The 20,516-nt window shown below is 44.5% G+C and overlaps 1 protein-coding gene across 1 annotated transcript; it reads right to left on the bottom strand.

Moving 5' to 3' along the window:
- Window positions 1–15,454: 15,454 nt before the first annotated feature.
- On the bottom strand, window positions 15,455–17,343 carry LOC123052898 (uncharacterized). Its single transcript, XM_044476259.1, has 2 exons — window positions 16,612–17,343; window positions 15,455–16,473 (listed from the first exon to the last, which is right to left on the bottom strand). The coding sequence occupies exons 1-2, from the start codon at window positions 16,631–16,633 to the stop codon at window positions 16,046–16,048; spliced, it is 450 nt and encodes a 149-aa protein (XP_044332194.1). The 5' UTR covers window positions 16,634–17,343; the 3' UTR covers window positions 15,455–16,045.
- Window positions 17,344–20,516: the final 3,173 nt, after the last annotated feature.

Genomic DNA, 20,516 nt, shown 5'->3' on the forward strand with positions numbered 1-20,516 from the left:
CATCACACTCCTATATTTACCGTTTTTATTAGTTCGATCCTTTTAGTAATATCTTGATCTAGTAGAATAAAAAATTTAGTATGATCTAGTTTTGAGTTTTGCTTTATGATCCTTCTATGTAATCGAGTCCGTGAGCTATATATAAGAAAGATTAGTGTTGAGTCAAGGGCTTGATTATCTTGCTATGATCGTGAGGAAATAAAAGAAAAGAGAAAGAATAAAAAGAAATAAAAGAGATCATATTGATCTTATGGAGAGTAATGACTTCACATATAAATAGTATGATGAATAAAAGTTTTTGAGAGTTGACAAACATAGTTTTGGTCATCGTTGCAATTAGTAGGAAGTAATAAAGAAAGAGAGGTTTTCACATATAAATATACTATCTTGGACATCTTTTATGATTGTGAGCACTCATTAAAATATGACATCCTAAAGAGTTGATGTTGGACAAGGAAGACAACGTAATGGGTTATGTTTTCTTATATCTGAAATAAAGTATATTGTCATGGATCATCCAACATGTTGAGCTTGCCTTTCCCCCTCATGCTAGCCAAATTCTTTGCACCAAGTAGAGATACTACTTGTGCTTCCGAATACCCTTAAACCGGTTTTGCCATGAGTGTCCACCATATCTACCTATGGATTGAGTAAGATCCTTCAAGTAAGTTGTCATGTTGCATGCAATAAAAATTGCTCTCTAAATATGTATGATTTATTAGTGTGGAGAAAATAAACTTTATACGATCTTGTGATATGGAAGCAATAAAAGCGACGGACTGCATAATAAAGGTCCATATCACAAGTGGCAATATAAAGTGACGTTCTTTTGCATTAAGATTTCGTGCATCCAACCATAAAAGCACATGGCAACCTCTGCTTCCCTCTACGAAGGGCCTATCTTTTACTTTTGTCTTTTACCTTATACAAGAGTCAAGGTGATCTTCACCTTTCCTTTTTACATTTTATCCTTTGGCAAGCACCTTGTGTTGGAAAGATCCTGATATATATATCCAATTGGATGTAAGTTAGCATGATTTATTATTGTTGACATTACCCTTGAGGTAAAAGGTTGGGAGGAAACACTATAAGCCCCTATCTTTCTCTGTGTCCAATTAAAACTCCATACCCATAAGTATTGCGTGAGTGTTAGCAATTCTGAAAGACTAAATGATAGTTGAGTATGTGGACTTGCTGAAAAGCTCTTATATTGACTCTTTCCGATGTTATGATAAATTGCAATTGCTTCAATGACCGAGATCATAGTTTGTTAGTTCTTAATGAAGTTTCGGATTCATACTTGACATTGTGAATAGATTATTACTTGAGCATAATAAATCATATGACAATATTTATACATGATGTTGTTATAAGAATGATCATGATGCCTTCATGTCCGTATTTTATTTTATCGACACCTCTATCTCTAAACATGTGGAGATATTTTTCTATATCGGCTTCCGCTTGAGGACAAGCGAGGTCTAAGCTTGGGGGAATTGATACGTCCATTTTCCATCATGCTTTTATATCGATATTTATTGCATTATGGGCTGTTATTACACATTATGTCACAATACTTATGCCTATTCTCTCTTATTTTACAAGGTTTACATGAAGAGGGAGAATGCCGGCAGCTGGATTCCGGGCTGGAAAAGGAGCAAATATTACAGACCTATTCTGCACAGCTCCAAAAGTCCTGAAACTTCACGGAGGCACGTTTTGGAATTAATAAAAAAATACTGGCGAAAGAATCCACCAGAGGGGGCCCACACCCTAGCCACGAGGGTGGGGGCGCGCCCTACCCCCTGGGCGCGCCCCCTGCCTTGTGGGCCCCCTGGCAGGCCTCCGGTGCCCATCTTCTACTATATGAAGTCTTTTACCCTGGAAAAAATCATAAGCAAGCTTTCGGGAAGAAACTCCGCCGCCACGAGGCGGAACCTTGGCGGAACCAATCTAGGGCTCCGGCAGAGCTGTTCTGCCGGGGAAACTTCCCTCCGGGAGGGGGAAATCATCGCCATCGTCATCACCAACAATCCTCTCATCGGGAGGGGGTCAATCTCCATCAACATCTTCACCAGCACCATCTCCTCTTAAACCCTAGTTCATCTCTTGTATCCAATCTTTGTCCCAAAGCCTTAGATTGGTACCTGTGGGTTGCTAGTAGTGTTGATTACTCCTTGTAGTTGATGCTAGTTGGTTTATTTGGTGGAAGATCATATGTTCAGATCCTTTATGCATATTAATACCCCTCTGATTATGAACATGAATATGATTTGTGAGTAGTTACGTTTGTTCCTGAGGACATGGGAGAAGTCTTGCTATAAGTAGTCATGTGAATTTGGTATTCGTTCGATATTTTGATGAGATGTATGTTGTCTCTCCTCTAGTGGTGTTATGTGAACGTCGACTACATGACACTTCACCATTATTTGGGCCTAGAGGAAGGCATTGGGAAGTAATAAGTAGATGATGGGTTGCTACAGTGACAGAAGCTTAAACCCTAGTTTATGAGTTGCTTCGTAAGGGGCTGATTTGGATCCATATGTTTCATGCTATGGTTAGGTTTACCTTAATACTTCTTTTGTAGTTGCGGATGCTTGCAATAGGGGTTAATCATAAGTGGGATGCTTGTCCAAGAAAGGGCAGTACCCACGCACCGGTCCACCCACATACCAAATTATCAAAGTAACGAACGCGAATCATATGAGCGTGATGAAAACTAGCTTGACGATAATTACCATGTGTCCTCGGGAGTGCTTTTCTCTATATAAGAGTTTGTCCAGGCTTGTCCTTTGCTACAAAAAGGATTGGGCCATCTTGCTGCACCTTATTTACTTTCATTACTTGTTACCCGTTACAAATTACCTTATCACAAAACTATCTGTTACCGATAATTTCAGTGCTTGCAGAGAATACCTTACTGAAAACCGCTTATCATTTCCTTCTCCTCCTCGTTGGGTTCGACACTCTTACTTATCGAAAGGACTACGATAGATCCCCTATACTTGTGGGTCATCAATGTGCATGCACGATCACGTTCTCGTCTACCACTACTGCCTGGCAACAAGGCCTTGCAAGCGTTTTGCCAGGTTTATCAATAGCCCCCACTACATGTTCGCTACAGTGGACATCACCAACGATGTAAAGGTGCTCAAGAATTCGGGCATGGCCTGCCAGAATCTTATCGATATCCAAGGCCAATACAATATCTGGGGCAGAAACGAGCATGAGAAGGACTCACTGGTTCACCTCACCGAGGCCATCATCGATCCCTACTACAGAGACATGAAGGATTCCTGCAGCAAGGACAAGCGTGCCTGGCACTCAGCCTGGATGGAGAAACTTGACAAAGCTCACGTCGTGTATGCGGCCAAGGAGGCGTACACGAGCTACGAGTTGTATAGGCGGATCATTGACATGAGGAAGTACCTCCTTCCCCAAAACGGCCAGCGATCCAACCGGAAGCAGAGCAATGGCAAGCGTCATCGCAACAAGAAGTAGATGATTAGATGCTCGTTTCTCCTAGTTTAGTATGCATGTAATTGCTTACTTTGGTGTGTGGAAATGTTATGTGTGTAGTCACTTGTGTAACTGTATGCTTAATTTGATTTTGCAATGTTGTCTTTAAGTATATATGTTGATGTTCTATAGAAAGAGCTTAGATGTTGTGCAGACAGAGCAAATCACATCGCACACGGACTAAACAATGGAGCCCGTTGTTGACATCAGATTTTGGCATGGTCAAGAACTTATTTAATATGGCCTCAAATGGAGAAGTGATCTACGTGAAAGAGTTCCGTATTGTTGATATGAAGATCTTATATTCAGAATACAGTTTGGCCGATTAAGCCCTGAAGACGACCTCAAATCGAAAAATGATCTACACGGGTTGTCTTCGTCTCGTCGAAACGATCGATTTTGATATAAAAGTCGTCCAAATCCGAGTTCATATGAAGAAGTTAGAGCAATCGGAGTGCAGCCCTGTCACGAGGCGAGATGTGGCGCGCCCCGCCACACACATGTTTGATGGGTAGCGCGAGGGAATAGCCTGTTTTGCGCGACCGATTTGACCCTCATGATGACCTCTGATCAAAAAACGTTCAGGATGAAAGTTGTTCGTCTCGTCGAAATGGTCAAGACTGCTTTTGGGCTCGTTTCCAGCCGAGATCGTTTACCACCACAGAAAAGACCCGCAAGGTGCAGCCAGTTTAAACCGAACATTTTTGGAAAGTTCGGACAAAACCAATACGAATTTGACTAGGGTTTTGGACGTGAATCCAAGCCTTTTCCTTGCACGGGAAGTCCAGCCGCCTCTTATATACCTAAGGGGTGACGGCCGATTGAACAACACACAATAGATCAAATCATCTACCACTTTTTATCTTTTATCTTTTCTCCTTAACCCTAGTTCTTCTTCTTCCTTGTTCTTCGTATGTTCTTCTTGTTGCAGGGCGGCGAACATCGAGGCCCTAGGGGCGATCAGGTCGACCTAGGGCAGCCCATAGCCGCCGCGCGCCCTGACGGGGTCCCTTCCGGGCGTGTGGGGTTTCGGGTCTTCAAAAGCGCCCGCCGGATTGCCTGCGTACCGCGCTTCCGGACGAGTCTCCTTCGACGTGAGCTGCGGTGCATCACCCTCGGCGTCGGAGGTACACGGTGACGTGTTCGTGTGTGAACACACTTTTTGGCGACTCCGCTAGGGACAAAGCTTTGAATGGTCTCCGGCCCGTTCTTGCTACGAAGAGATCGTCATCCAAGGTTTGCAATCTACAAAGGTAATATGGATACCCAATTCACTTATGTAGATGCAAATAATGCATATGTTGTTGCTAGATCGTTTAATCAGTATAATGTGTCGGCTAGCCCTAGTTTTATCAGTCAAGCATCTAGTTATGCGCAACAGCCGATTCAGAATAATCTTCATGCTTCAACTTCATATAATTTTAGCAACACGCAACATATGTATTCCAACTCCCATGCATCGGCAACCCCAGAAATTAATATGCCGATGAACAACATGATGAGTTCGGTTAATCAAGTTGAAACACCTCATGTAGGAACTTTCAATAGCATGCAACAAAGTGTTTCACCTTTTTATCCATCGGCAACTAATTTGCAACATGTTAATCTGAACATGCCGGTGGATAGGGGAATTGGCCATGCTACTATTAGTTATTCAGCCAATTGCCATCAACAATCATATGCTACACCTCATGCTTCTAATTTTTTGGCACCATATGCAACTGTAGGTATTCATAATTTGGCTTCGCACCTTCTTGCTAATAGCCGAATAAGTGAAAATTCTATAGGATCACATGTGTGTTCACCTACTACTGTAGCATATCATGTTCCCCCTACACAATTGCAGAATTTCGGCAACATCTCATTGCCGAAAGAGTCTAAGAGCATCGGGGGGCAACCATATCCAGACTGGGTAGTTGAGAACAAGCTTACATTCTCTTGGGATTTGTGCAACTCCATTCGAAAGGAACTAATAGAAGGTGGTAAGCCTCATGATTTTGCTGCAGTAAAAGCTAGAGTTGTGCAAATGATGCAGTCGCCCAGTGTTGTACCATCCAGTGCACCCCCTAAACAATTGCAAAGTTTCGGCACCTCATTGCCGGAAAAGTCTGAAAGTATTGGGGGGCAATCTCATGAGGAGTGGATGGAAATTGAGATGAAAAAGTTTAAAGCTTGCCAAGCTGAGATGTGGGCTAAAATTACACAAGAGCGAGAAGCCTTGCAAATTAAAAAAAATAAAGTTATTGATTCAGATAACAAAGAAAATTCGGTTATTGGAAAAGCCAAATCAAGTAGTATATATTCTGAGTCCATCAAATCCAAAGAGGCAAGCATTATTGAGAAAGGGCATGGAAAGCATAGCAAAACAACCATGTTTGATTTTTCTGAAATTAATGGAACCTACTTCCTGCCCTATGAGTTTCGTGCCATAGAAATTGACGAGCTTCAAGGACAAGAACAAGTAGCCGAACGAAGTTCGATTGAAAAAGTTCTTCAAACTAATGATGCACAAAATCAAGAGAAAGATGATGACAAGGCGTTGGGAAGCCATCCAAAAGCAAAGCACGATATTATTCATGCCATGCAATCATCATGCTCTCCCAATGTATTTGAAGAGGTATGTCTAGCAAGTAATTTACCTATTTTCACATTTGGTCACAACTTTATTGTTGATGCATCTATTAGAAAAATTCTCATAAATAATTTTCAAAGACCAATGAAGAAGGGCAATTTACTTGTTAGCAATAAAATTGTTACTAAGCATATCGGTCAATATATTGTACCATTCAAAGAGACCGATAGTGACTTATTACTGCAGCCAAAGCTTTTCCCATTGCTTTATTTAAAGTTTATATCTAATTGGGTAGCTTTGCTTGCTTCATACTTGGCTTACGCATGGTCTCAATTAAGACATGTATGTTCTAACTAGTTTGATTTCAGAAATTTAAAGCCAAGGTTAAAATCCTTTGAGAAAACCGATGCTAGTATAGTTTCTTATTTAAAGGCATCGGGAAAAGAATGCGAAAGAGAATTCATAGCCGAATGGGAAGGTGCCAAATCTGAACATTCGTTTGCTTAACTCCAAAGCCTTTCTCACAACAAGATCAGCTAGAAAACAAAAGGTATACCTTCGATTCAAACATGTGTGACCAAATCTTTGATTTGTTATTGAAAAATAATTACATTAGAATTCTTGATTACCATGTCAAGCCATCTATCCAAGGACGAATGTACTTTAAGTTGCATGATTCGTTCAAGCATAGTTTTGAGGATTGCAACATGTTTCGTCAAATAGTTAAATCGGCCATTGATAAAAGACGATTAAAATTTGTTGAGACACCAACAGATGACGAGTCTATTCCAATTGGTCCTGATGGCAAAAGGTTTTTGCATCGGCTGCTTCAAGCCGATCCATTTAAAGAGAAGGTAAAAACTACAGGTGATGGGATCAAGCTTTCAAGTTATCAAGTTGTTGAAGAGCACAATGAACATAATCTTGAGGGCGAGAATTCCATTGAAGCTACAATGAAGACGCCAAGGACCGGGGGGTAGCAAGGAAATCCAATGATCAATGAAGGCAAACCAAAAGAAAACAAAGGCCGAAATAAGCGCAAGTGTAAGAGATCAAAAATCACCTTCGCTGAACTATTGGATAAATATCAAAAGAAGAGTGAAGAGAAGAATGCTTATCGGCCCAATCATGCAAAGAAAGCAAGATCACCCCCAAGGCGCAAATATGAGGATCGGTATTGGCAAAGTGAGAATTTTAATGCAACATATTCGTATCCTTATTTTGGGCCACCAATGCCAATGCCGTGGATGCCTCCCTATGCTCATATAGATCCATATCCAGCATGGGACAGGTATGATACAAGGGCACATTCTCCATCTTATTTTAGAGCATCTCACCAATATTATGTAGCTCCGAGAAGATCAACATTTGAACAATCATATGTTAAAGACCGTTTCAATCATAAGGAACCGATCCAGAGCTCAAGGAAGAAGAAAGAGGTGGTCAAGCAAGTTTACCGTGTTAAAAGAGATGGTCGTAAGAGTGCAACTTCAGATTTGATCTCAAATGAAAAAGAGCCAATTAAAGTGTTGACATTGGCTACTAAAGGCAATGAGACAAAGCAACCAATTATTGAGAGTCAAAGTGCCAAATCTGAAGAAAAGAAGTTAAGAGTGCATAAGGCCAAAAAGGAATTGCCATTGGTCAAAACAGAATCACAACCAAGATGCCCACTTGGTTTATCGTATTGGCAAAAGAAGAAATTGCAAAAATTTAGTGCACAAGAACTTGAAGAAAGGAACATGGCATGGGTTCCCAAAGGAAGTGCTCAAAATAAGAATTATGTGCAAGCTTCCATTACAAGAAGTGTGGCAAAGGTGAAGAAGGAAAAGAGTGAAAACTATGAAGGACCAAGCCGAAGGTTTCAACATCTTTGGTCTACACACTATCCATTCAACTATGCCATTAACGCCTATGCCATGGAATTTGTCATCAGGTATGATTGGTAACCCTCAATGGGCTTATTTTAATCCATGGATGCAATATAATTTCTGACATCATGAAAGGGTATTACCAAGTCACTATACAGTTGATTAGCTACAAGTTTGTTGCTGATTCAAAGGGCCGAAATACTTGATTTGTCGTTTCATTTGTTTATTTCGGCTATATGTGCTTTGAATGAAGTTTACATGGTAATGGCCGATATTTATCTATCGTCCTAAGAGTATATCAATGCATGGTCGGTGTAGTATTCTAACATCGTCCTTAGTTCAATTGGAGAGCGAGACAAGGTACGTGCTCATGGAAATTTATATGTATGCCTATATTATGATTGAATGGAGTTGAGACATCATGACCGATGTCATTGAATATATGCTGCATAGACCAATTCATAGCTGCAGAATTGGCTAGTGGGCTTATACTTTGTTTGGATATGATTTGGCTTATGCATATTTGAGATCTATAAGAGGTCAAATCATAGCTGATTTTATTACTGAACATCGGATTCATGACATGCATAATATTAATATTAGCCTTGTCTCTCTAGTACTATGGAGATTATGTTTTGATAGTTGAATTCATAACAATGGCCAAGGTGTTGGTGTTGTTTGTATATCTCCTTATGGTGCTATTCTATGAAGCCTCATGCCGCTTAAAAAATTTGTGCACAAATGATCAAAGCCGAATATGAATTGTTATTCGAATTGACTCTTTTACTTGCTATAGGTGCTATACATATTGAGGCTTTCGGTGATTCATTATGAGTAGTGCAACAAATATCCAAGGGTTATCAATGTTTTGACGAATCACTTATAGTTTATCTTGGAATATGTCTAGATGCAAAATTTACCTTGGGTTGCATTAAAATTGTTCATATATTTAGACATGACAATTGAAGAGAGTTGGCATAGCAAGCATCCGGCTACCATGTCCGTCATGGTGTGTTGCACATCTATCAATAGCCGATGCTTATTCTTGCCAACATAGGTAAGGCCGAATTGGAGTTCACCACCTCGGCCACTAATGAAACTTTTATGCAGGCAAAGCAAGGATTGGAGGAAGTTCATTCTTGATTATCTGCAAAATCCTAGCGAAAGGATGAATAATATGGTTCGGAGGATGGCTTTGAGATACATATCTATGGAACCTTATCATCGGATTGTTATATAAATTGAGAAGTTTTCACCCAAATTGCATCAAGAGGTTCAAACAAGCAATGGCCGCTATAAACATATCGTCCTAAGCATATGCAAAATGGACGATGGAGTGTTGACATCGTCCTTAGAGCAAGCTATGTGCAAGTTATTTTTCGGCACACAAGCTTTGCCGAAAAACAGGGGGGCATGTGTTGACACCAGATTTTGGCACGGTCAAGAACTTATTTAAGATGGCCTCAAATGGAGAAGTGATCTACGTGAAAGAGTTCCGTATTGTTGATATGAACATCTTTGAAGTTTGGGTCATCGCCGTCCGATTTCATCTCGAAGGCCGAAACTATGCTCAAAGTACTAAGATCTTATATTCAGAATACAGTTTGGCCGATTAAGCCCCCAAGACGACCTCAACTGGAAAAATGATCTACGCGGGTTGTCTTCTTCTCGTCGAAACGATCGATTTGGATATAAAAATCGTCCAAATCCGAGTTCGTATGCAAAAGTTAGAGCAATCGAAGTGCAGCCTTGTCACGAGGCGAGATGTGGCGCGCCCCACCAGACACATGTCTGATGGGTAGCGCGAGAAAATAGCCTGTTTTGTGTGACCGATTTTATCCTCAAGATGACATCTGATAAAAAAACGTTCAATATGAAAGTTGTTCGTCTCGTCGAAACGGTCCAGACTGCTTTTGGACTCGTTTCCATCCGAGATTGTTTACCACCACAAAAAAGACCCGCAAGGTGCAGCCAGTTTAAACCGAACAGTTTTGGAAAGTTCGGACAAAACCAATCCGAATTTGACTAGGGTTTTGGACGTGAATCCAACCCTTTTCCTTGCACGGGAAGTCCAGCCGCCTCTTATATACCTAAGGGGTGACGGCCGATTGAACAACACACAATCGATCAAATCATCTACCACTTTTTATCTTTTATCTTTTCTCCTTAACCCTAGTTCTTCTTCTTCCTCGTTCTTCGTCTGTTCTTCTTGTTGCAGGGCGGCGAACCTCGAGGCCCTAGGGGCGATCAGGTCGACCTAGGCCAGCCCATAGCCGCCGCGCGCCCTGACGTGGTCCCTCCCGGGCGTGTGGGGTTTCGGGTCTTCAAAAGCGCCCGCCGGATTGCCTGCGTACCGCGCTTCCGGACGGGTGTCCTTCGACGTGAGCTGCGGTGCATCACCCTCGACGTCGGAGGTACACGGTGACGTGTTCATGTGCGAACACCCGTCGGCGATGATTTCATTAATCACTGACAATTGTATACCATCAATCGTTTGCTCACAACACACACGGCTTGTTAACATGAATCGTTTGTGTTGTTATCGGTCTTTCCACACATTTTCGATTATAGACCTGTTTGCCGCCTATCACACACATTTTCTTAAGATGAACCATTTCTATTCTCTTGGCTCAGCGCAAACAGTTAATCTGAGTGAACTGTATGTCGTATATCGCACACACCTTCATCTGGCTACCCGTTTCTGTTGTTCCGCCTCATCACAAACAGTTTATCCGAGTGAATTGTATGTCGTATATCGCACACGCCTTTATCTGGCTTTCCGTTTTTTTGTTCCACCTCATCGCAAACAGTTCATTGAACTGAACCATATGCCCCTCATCGCACACACAACTAAAATCTGAACCATGTTCAATGTATCCTTCATCGCAAATGGTTTGCATCTTTTTTTACGTTTATTTGACATCACCGTTTGCGGTTAAAGCATCGCACACAGTTTCGTCAAAGGGTCTCTCATCGTAGTGTTGCGTTAGCAGCATCCTGCAGTAGTGTTTGAACCTTGTAATCTTTGAATTTGGGCCTTGTAATGCTGGAATTTGAACCTTGCAATATTAATGGTATTTGTTATATAACGTAATTGGTTATTTAATTTGGTTTTGCAATTATGTCCTATTATAAGTATATATATGTTCTTTTGTACATAGAGCATAGATGTTGTGCAGACAGGGCATATCATTGCACACGGACCACACTAGGGAACCTGTCGGTGACGAATTTATCAATCACAAACGGTTGTATACCAGCAAGCGTTTTCCCACAACACACATGGCTTATTCCATCACAAACAGTTAGATGGATCAACTGTATGCCACGTATCGCACACGCAACTCTAACCTGATTCATGCTTGATGTCTCCGCCATCGCTCGCACAGTTCGTCTTATTTGGCACGTATCACGGTGCTGGCCTCTGCTCGCTGTTAGGCGCCACGGCGCGCTCTGCTCGCGTACCTCCATGCGCTCGGCTTGCGAAAAACTTTTCCTTGCGTGTTCAAGTGCTATATGCATATATATGGTTGCTCGCCGTTGAGGCGACCATGGGGCGCTCTGCTCGCGTCCCTGCGCGCGCGCTCTGCCAGCGGTTGGGGCATGCGCATGATCATGTTGGGAGCCCCATATGCATGTGGTTGCACCGCGCGCGTCGCCACGATGCAGTTATGTGCGCCACGATGGAGTTACGCGCTTCAAATTAGAACTGCCATCCGGGCGTGCGGATATTCCAGGCCGTCCGGCTTCCCCATTAACTCTCGCGACCATTATAACTTTAGTCTCTTCAAACTTTCGATCTCGCCCCACAACACAACAAGCACTCCCATGACGACACATACAGAGAGGATATCTAGCGGCACTCCAACGGAGTTTGCCGAGCATAAAGTGGAGACCCACACGAGGGAGACGGATCTCTTGGTGGTGTACACCATCGACCCGGTCGTGGTGGAGGACTACATCAACACCATGGAGCAGTTGCTGTCTCGAGACAAGTACAAGGTGGTCGGCATTGATCACCAATGCACCGACGGTCATCGCAGCAAAGATCAGAAGGTTGCCATCGCCCAATTGTGCGTGCGCCACCATGTCCACATCTACCACTATTGCATGGCCACAAAGCCTTGCGACCATTTTGCCAGGTTTGTCTGCAGCACCGACTACAAGTTCGCTATGGTGGAAACCTCCAACGATGTAAAAGCGCTCATGTTTACAGGCTTGTCCTGCAAGAACCTTGTCGAAATCCGTTACCACTACAGGGTCTGGGGCAGCATGACGGACTCCCTGGTTGAACTTGCCTCGGCCATCATTGACCCCTACTACGAAAAGATGAAACAGGATGCCAACAGAACAAGTGTCGTGTCCTGACACGGGGCTGGATGCGGCAATTGGATGAACCTCACCTCAGGTTCGCGGCCAAGAGTGTGTACACATGCTACGAGATGCACAGGCGGATGATTGACATGAGGAAGTGCCTCGTTCCCAAATTCGACGAGGCCGTATCGAGCCACAAGTAGAGCAGTAGCGGCAAGCGTCACAAGAAGTAGATGATGATCAGATGATCGTTTATCCTAGTTAATTATGCATGTAATATATAGTTTACTTTGGTGTGTGAAAATGTCTTGTGTGTAGTAGCCACCTATGTAGTTATGCATGTAATAGTTTACTTTGGTGTGTGCAAATGTCATGTGTATAGTAGCCACGTATGTAATTGGATGTTTAATTTGGTTATGCAACCATGTCCTTATAAGTGTGTGTCTATATATATAATATTAACAGAATAACTATTCTAATAACACTTCTGCACTGCATGCTCCATGCGAGGGCACTGCACTTTCTTTAGCAAGGGTACTGCAATAGAAAAACTAGTGAACTTCGTGTAGGAGAAAACTGCACGCAGTGTTTTTTTGGGTATCTTGTTTGCTCTAATTTTTTAACCGTTTATCAGAACAAGGCGTGTAATATATGATTGAAAAGCTATGTATTAGGTGCAACTTCGCCATGTTGAAGACTTTTCGAAATTCCTCGCGGTTTAAGAGCAGTTTTGAAAACGGTGCGACGCACGACGAGTGGCAGCGAGCGCTTTTTTTACGGTTTTCCTAAATCTCTCGTCGAAATGAAGCAAATGATATACTGTTGGAAAGATATCGTCTAAGCGCATCTTTTTCATATATATCATTTTCTTTAATTCATTACGGTTTAAGAGCAATTTCAAATTTACTAAATCACGGAATTTCGTTTTTTGAAAAAAACTTCAATTTTCGGTACTGTTTTCGCTCCAGCTTTTTTAACCGTTTGTCGAAACGAGGCGTGTGATACGACGTTGGAAAGCTACAGACAAGTCGCAACTTTCATATGTCCAAATGTTTTGAAGATTCCTTATTGATTTTGAAAATCGTGCCGCAGACAACGAGTGGCAGCGGCCGTTTTTTTGTAATTTATTTCAAACTGCTCGTTGGAGTGATTCAAATTATAGGCCGTTTGAAAGATATTGATGAGGCGCAACTTTTTCATGTAGAACGCTCTCTCTAATTCCTTACAGTTTAAGAGCAATTTTGATTTTAACGAAATGCGGACACTCTGTTTTTTCGCGATCCAAAATCGTCGTATGTACTGCAACAGACAGAAAACCGAACTGCTTCAAGCTAAAAACCGCACTTCATCAGACGGGCTACCGAACTTCCTGGTTTCTATTGTTAGACGTAAATTCTCGAAGACGATGAAGTGGACCGCACTTCACATCGGGCATAAGTGAACCGCATCACTACCGAGAAGTAAACTGCATTACTTGTTTTTTGTCGTCTCCCTAACATTTTTTCTGCACTTTACATTGAGAGTAAGTGCACCACAACGCTACTGAAAGTGAACCACAACACTACCCAAAGTGAACCACATGAGTTTTTATTATCGTTTTTCATACTTTTTTTTTATGTGCATAGACCGAGAAAGTGGACCGCAAGGACTAAGCGAGCGAACTACATCAAATATAGAAGCGAGCTTCTTTTTTGAGATGTTTTTATTTTGTGTTTACCAAGCCGACAACACATGAGTTTTGTAGCAAACCACGTGAGAGAACAAAGTGAGCTTTAAAAGATGCACATCTACCTGATTGTTATACATCGCTACACACATACAGAATTTGCACTCTCCACCAGCCGAACCGCATAAAATTCTACGGGCTACTTGCACTAAGAACAAAACTGTAGTCTCCGCCAAGGCAAACCACACCATAGCAGTAATGAACTGCAGATTTTACAATGTACTGATGAAGTGCAGTTTTCAACAACAAAATTGAGTAATGGGGCATCCAATAGAACTGCATCACTTCATCTTTTCATGCAAAAAATAAGTAAAATGAACGTCAATAGCAAACCATAGCGGACTTCATTTGCACTTTATTTTCTCTTCAGAAAACACAAAATCAGTGAACTCTGAACCGCAAGGGGCGCACCACGACACGCACTAGATGAGGCGAACTACAATGACCCCCTGATGTCTACTACGCAACTTTATTCTTGTAGACTGGTGTTGGGCCTCCAAGCGCAGAGTTTTGTAGGACAGTAGCAATTTTCCCTCAAGTGGATGACCTAAGGTTTATTAATCCGTGGGAGGTGTAGGATGAATATGGTCTCTCTCAAACAACCCCGCAACCAAATACAAGAAATCTCTTGTGTCCCCAACAGACCCAATACAATGGAAAATTGTATAGGTGCACTAGTTCGGCGAAGAGATGGTGATAAAAGTGTAATATTGATGGTAGAAATACATTTTTATAATCTGAATAAATAAAAACAGCAAGGTAGCAAATAGTAAACGGGCACAAAAACGGTATTCCAATGCTTGAAAATGAGGCCTAGGGTACGTACTTTGACTAGTGCAACCTCTCAACAATGCTAATATAATTGGATCATATAACCACCCGTCAAAGTGCGATGAAGAATCACTCCAAAGTTACTATCTAGCGAAGAACATAAGAATAAATTATTTGTAGGGTACGAAACCACCTCAAAGTTATTCTTTTTGTTCAATCTATTCAAGAGTTCATACTAAAATGACACAAAGCTATTCTTTCCGTTCAATCTATCCTAGAGTTCGTACTAAAGTAACACCAAAGCAAATTCATATTCATAATACTCAATCCAACACAAAGAACTTCAAAGAGTGCCCCAAGATTTCTACCGGAGAAACAAAGACAAGAACATGCATCAACCCCTATGCATAGATTACCCAATGTCACCTCGGGAATCCGCGAGTTGAGTGCCAAAAAATATATCAAGTGAATCAATATGATACCCCATTGTCACCACGAGTATTCAATTGCAAGACATATATCAAGTGTTCTCAAATCCATAAAAGTATTCAATCCTGTAACAACGAAATCTCAAAGGGAAAAACTCAATTCATCACAACAAGATAGAGAAGGGAAAACACCATATGATCCGACTATATTAACAAAGCCCGCGATACATCAAGATCGTGGGATCTCAAGAACACGAGAGAGAGAGAGAGAGAGAGAGAGAGAGAGAGAGAGAAAGAGAGAGAGAGATTAAACACATAGCTACTGGTACAAACCCTCAGCCTCGAGGGTGGGCTACTCCCTCCTCATCGTGGTGGCCGCCGGGATGATGAAGATGGCCACCAGAGATGATTTCCCTTCCGGCAGGGTGCCGAAAAGTGTCTAGATTGGTTTTCGGCGGCTACAGAGCCTTGCGACGTTGGAACTTCTTATCTAGGTTAACCCCTGATGGTTTCTCTATTTTTAGGATTTTTTGGCGTTGGTTTCACGCTAAGATGGGCCTCAAGGTGAGCACAACCCACCAGGGTAAGCCAGGCCCACCAGGCGCGCCCTGGTGGGTTGTGCCCTCCTCGTGGCTCTTCTGGCCCTCCCACAAGCCTTCGGGGGTCTCTTTTGTTCCCAAAAAATCATCAAAAAGTTTTAGCTCATTTGCAGAACTTTCATTTCTGCACAAAAAACAACACCACGGTAGTTCTGCTGAAAACAGCGTCAGTCCGGGTTAGTTCCATGCAAATCGCACCAAAACCATATAAAATTGTTGTAAACATGGCATGAATACTTCATAAATTATAGATACGTTGGAGATGTATCACCCTTTCCAATTTTCCTCGCGTGCCCCATGCGGGCGGACTGCAGAGCGTAGCCCGAGGATTGCAGCAACACTGCAAAATTGTCGTCGCGGAGCTGCACGGCGAGCGCTACCAAACTGCCGACGAGCCCCTTTCGTTTTGTAGCCCCAGAGCGATCACCAATGACATGACCTGCAAGAGAGAGGTAGTTGAAGAATTGAAACGCATGGGAACGCCTGTCGAACTTCACGGGAGCCATGCTGCGAGCTTTGCCAGGGGAGTAGGCCGGAGAGACAAGGGTGGACCGAAGAACCTGCACGAAATAGGGGCCCCGACCATGGAGCCTGGCCACGCCGGGGAGGAGGCAGCTCGCCTGCCACCTGGCTACAGCACGCATGCTGGTGGTGCGGATCCAGTTGCTGGATCCTGCAATTTGGGAGGTGTAGTGCGTCAGAGATGACCAGAGGGCGCGTGCCGTGATCCGCTACGGGGGTTGAGGAAAGAGCAGGAGAGGAGGGAGCAGTGGAAGAAGGGAGAGGTGTGGGCAGACGTTGTTGGTCTCACCGGCGGCTGGCTGTGGCGGCATCGCCGTGGGAGTGTGGCGCACGAATCTGGCGTCGCCGTGGGTCGTGGTGTGCGGCGTGGGAGACCGGTAGGCAGAGGAATGGGTGCGGGCCGCCGGATCTCACGAACGGATGCGGGAGTTGGCGGGCGGCGGTGTAGGCAGAAGGTGGCCGGGCCAAGGCGGCGGCATAGGTAGAGGGCGGGCGGGGTAGGGAGGGGTTGAGGGCGCCGTGGCAGAAGATTGATGCAGGGCAGGGCAGCGCGGCGGCGGCCTGGGGTGGGGATCCGGCTGCGGCACCGGTGGAAGGTTGACTAGGCTGGGCCGTGCGGCGGCGACCTGTGGTTGTGCTCCGGCGGCGGCGCTGTAGAAGATGGAGGGTAGGTGGTGGTTTGGATCGGGGGAGGGGGCAAGTGGGTTTCGTGCAGGAGGTGGGTGTGGGTATGGGATGAGCCTAGGGGGCAGGCTTTTTGTTGCAGTTTACTTCGCGGCTACGGGGCAGCACTCGGGTGTTAGCAGAAGAAGATAGTGTTAGTATATATAGGATGGGTCTATTCTACTAACATCCCTTAAGACCCTTATTCTGCTAACACCTAAACTACCTAAACTTATTCTGCTAACAGTAACAACCACCCGACCAACCTCACCTTCTTCCCCCGCGTCACACCAATCCCTGTCCACCTTCTTCTCCGCATATCCCCTTCCACCTTCTTCCCTCGATCCCACTTCGGCAACCCCCTCGACCACCACTATACTACCCCAGCCCCCCTGCAACCCTCCACCCGCCCAATGGTGCCGTCCCCACCCAGCTTCCTCCCCCCGGCGCAACACTCTTCTCCCGGGACCAGCGCCTCCGTGTGGCCGGTGCGGCGACTTCCTCGAATGGCGCGCCTCCTCTCTGCCACCCACAGCGTCTGGAGCAGGCGGCGGCTCCACCATTTCTCCCATGCTATGCCTCGCCCCCATCCCGGCGACCTCCTACTGCGTCGCCGCGCGGTCACTCCTGCCGCCGGATCTGGGACACGCCATCACCTACCTCCCACACCCGCGTCAGCCCCTCCCTGCGACACCGCTGGCCATGTGCCCGCGCCGCCGCCAGCGCCCTAGTCTCGCCCAAGCCCGCCACTACTTCCTCCCCGACGCGTCCATGCCCCCCGCTGCCCAGCGGATCCGGCAAAAAGACGGGGCGACTGCCGGTGGTCACGGTGGCCGCTGGCCCATGTGGGATGAATACATGGAGGCCGCACCGGTGAGATCCCCCCCGCCTCATCTCTGTGCCCGTCCTCCCTCTTCACCACCACCTCCTCTTTGTTTTTCTTCTACCTCATCGACGAGCTACTTGCCTTCGGTAGTGCGCCGCTATGGTCGGATCCACGCTCCCCACGCCGGAATCCGCCGCCGATCAGCTTGCATCTCACTGCTGGCTTCATCTCGCTGCACCACCCTTTGTGGATTCGGCTGTCCTCACACCTTTTCCTGCTAACCGCCGGCGGATGCCCCTCCCTCCCCTCCCCAGTCGACAACCTAGGAGACGCCCCTCCCCTCTCCAAGCAGGCTGCTGAGCCAGGTGAAAAAAGTGACCATGGCCCCTCCCCTCTCCAACTGTAGTTCGCATCGCGCTTTGCTCTAGGTGGTCCGCCGCAGCCCACATCGCGTGCATGCGCAGCTATCCCAGCGCGACGACAGGAGCACAGGCGCTGCAGCGGCAACAACAGTTTACTGCGTTTTCCTTTTCAGTTCTCACAAAGTTTTTTAGTAGTTTGATGAATTTTTGTGCTTCGGATTTTGCTGTGTGTCGTGGCTTGGTTCTGAGCTCGATGTGTAGTACGTGGCGTGGGCGCCATCAACCCACCTTCTCCTCTGCGTTCGTAGTGACAGGGGGCATCAAAGCTGCTATTCTCAGCTGCTCATGCATGTGCAGTTCGAGAAGAGCGTGCGTGTAGTTCTTTCGGCGGCACGACATTGCTCCCTTCGTCCCGAGCAGTGTTCCTGCTCCCCTGTATGGCTGTATCCCATCTCCACGACCTCGCCGGTCAGCTATCATGAAGAACCAAGATAGAAAATATGAGGGGGGGTGCGGTCTGGTTTCTGCGCACGTGCAGTTTGCCCTGGGATCCGAGGCGGTGCTCATTATGAAGTGGAATTTTTTGCTGAAGTCGTGGTTGTGCAGTTCGTTTGGGGGTGCTTCGGTATGTAGTTCAACAATTTTTATACGTATTATTTTTCTGGAAATAATTTGCAGTGCACTTAGTAAGAAAGAGAAAGAACATCATTGTTCACTTGAAGTTCAGTTTGTTGTTTTGAGAAACGCGGTGGTTCATTCTTTTCTAAAAGCAATGGCTAAAAAATGAAAGCTTGGTGTTGGGGTTCATTCTTTTTGATCATGCGGTGCACTTTGCTCTAGAGAAAGGTTCACTACGAAGGACTCTTCAGCACACTCCATTTAGAAACAAAAAATGCATTTAAAAAACACACAAATGCAGTGCACTTTGGTCTTACAAAAAGTCCACTACAAAGGACTTTTCAGTGCACTCCATTTAAAATAAAATACATTTTTAGAAACATGCAATTGCGGTGCATTACGAAGGACTCTTCAGGACACTCCATTTAGAAATACATTTAACAAACATGCAAATGCGGTGCACTTTGGTCTAAAAAAAATCCACTGCGAAGGACTCTTTAGTACAGTCAATTTAGAACAAGATGCACTTAAGAAAATATGTAAATCCAGTGCACTTTGGTCTCACAAAAAGTCCACTACAAAAGAACTTTTTAGTACAATTCATTTAAAACAAAATGCATTCAATAAAACATGCAAATTCAAGGCACTTTGGTCTTACAAAAAGTCCACTACGAAGAACTTTTTAGTACACTCCATATAAACAACAATACAATCTAAAAAATATGCAGTTCGCTTGCCGGTCTGATGCAGTGCGGTTTTAAATATAAAGCAGTGCAGTTTTCTGTCCGATGCGGTTCACTCGTCGATTTCGATGTCATGAAAAACAATGTCCGCATTTCGGTAAATTCAAAATTGCTCTTAAAATGTAAGGAATTAGAGAGCGTCTTCTACATGAAAAGGTTGCGCCTCATCGATATCTTTCCAACGATGTATAATCTGAATCATTCCGATTAGCGCTTTGTAAAATTTTTGTTAAAACCGGCCGCTGCCACTCGTCGCCAGTCGCATGATTTTGAAAATCAACTTAAAACCGTAAGGAATCTAAAAAACATTTGCACACATAAAAGTTGCGTCTCGTCCGTAGATTTCCAATGGCGTATCACACGCCTCGTTTCGAGAAATGGTTGGAAAACTGGAGCGAAAACAGTACAAAAAATTCAAAAAAATTGAAAAACACAATTCTGCGATTTAGTAAATTTGAAACTGCTCTTAAACTGTAACGAATTAGATAAAATAATACACATGAATAAGATGCGTCTCGACGATACCTTTCCAACGGTATATCATTTGCTTTGTTCGGACGAGCGGTGTAGAAGAAAACGCGAAAAAACGCTCGCTAGCATTCGTCGTGGGCTGCACAATTTTTGAAACTTCTCTTAGACTATAATGAATCTCGAAAAGTATTGAACACGGCGAAGTTGCCTAAACCACAACTTCTCAACGGTATATTACATGCATCGTTCCATATATATAGTTATCACTATTCTAATCCCGGGATTAGAGTAGTTATTTGGATCACATCCAGCCCTATAAGGGCCCGACTGCTCCCTCCCGAACTTCCCGAACTGCTGGCCACCCCTGATAGGATCCATCTGGTCCCCGATCCTGATCGAGCCGCCCCAGCCCCCCTCCTCGCCGATCCTCCCCCAGCCCCCCTCCTCGCCACTCCTCCCCTCGATCACCGGCCTCCGCCGTGATTCGTCGCGGAACTCCGCTGGATCCAGC

This window comes from Triticum aestivum, chromosome 2D (assembly GCF_018294505.1).
Source record: "Triticum aestivum cultivar Chinese Spring chromosome 2D, IWGSC CS RefSeq v2.1, whole genome shotgun sequence".
NCBI lineage: Eukaryota > Viridiplantae > Streptophyta > Magnoliopsida > Poales > Poaceae > Triticum > Triticum aestivum.

Excerpts from the sequence above, each read along its gene's own strand:
- LOC123052898 (XM_044476259.1), bottom strand. The coding sequence starts at position 16,633 with ATGCCGCCACAGCCAGCCGCCG. Across the intron at positions 16,474-16,611 it reads GCCGCCACAGCCAGCCGCCG|GATCCAGCAACTGGATCCGC; the intron begins GTGAGACCAACA and ends CCCAAATTGCAG.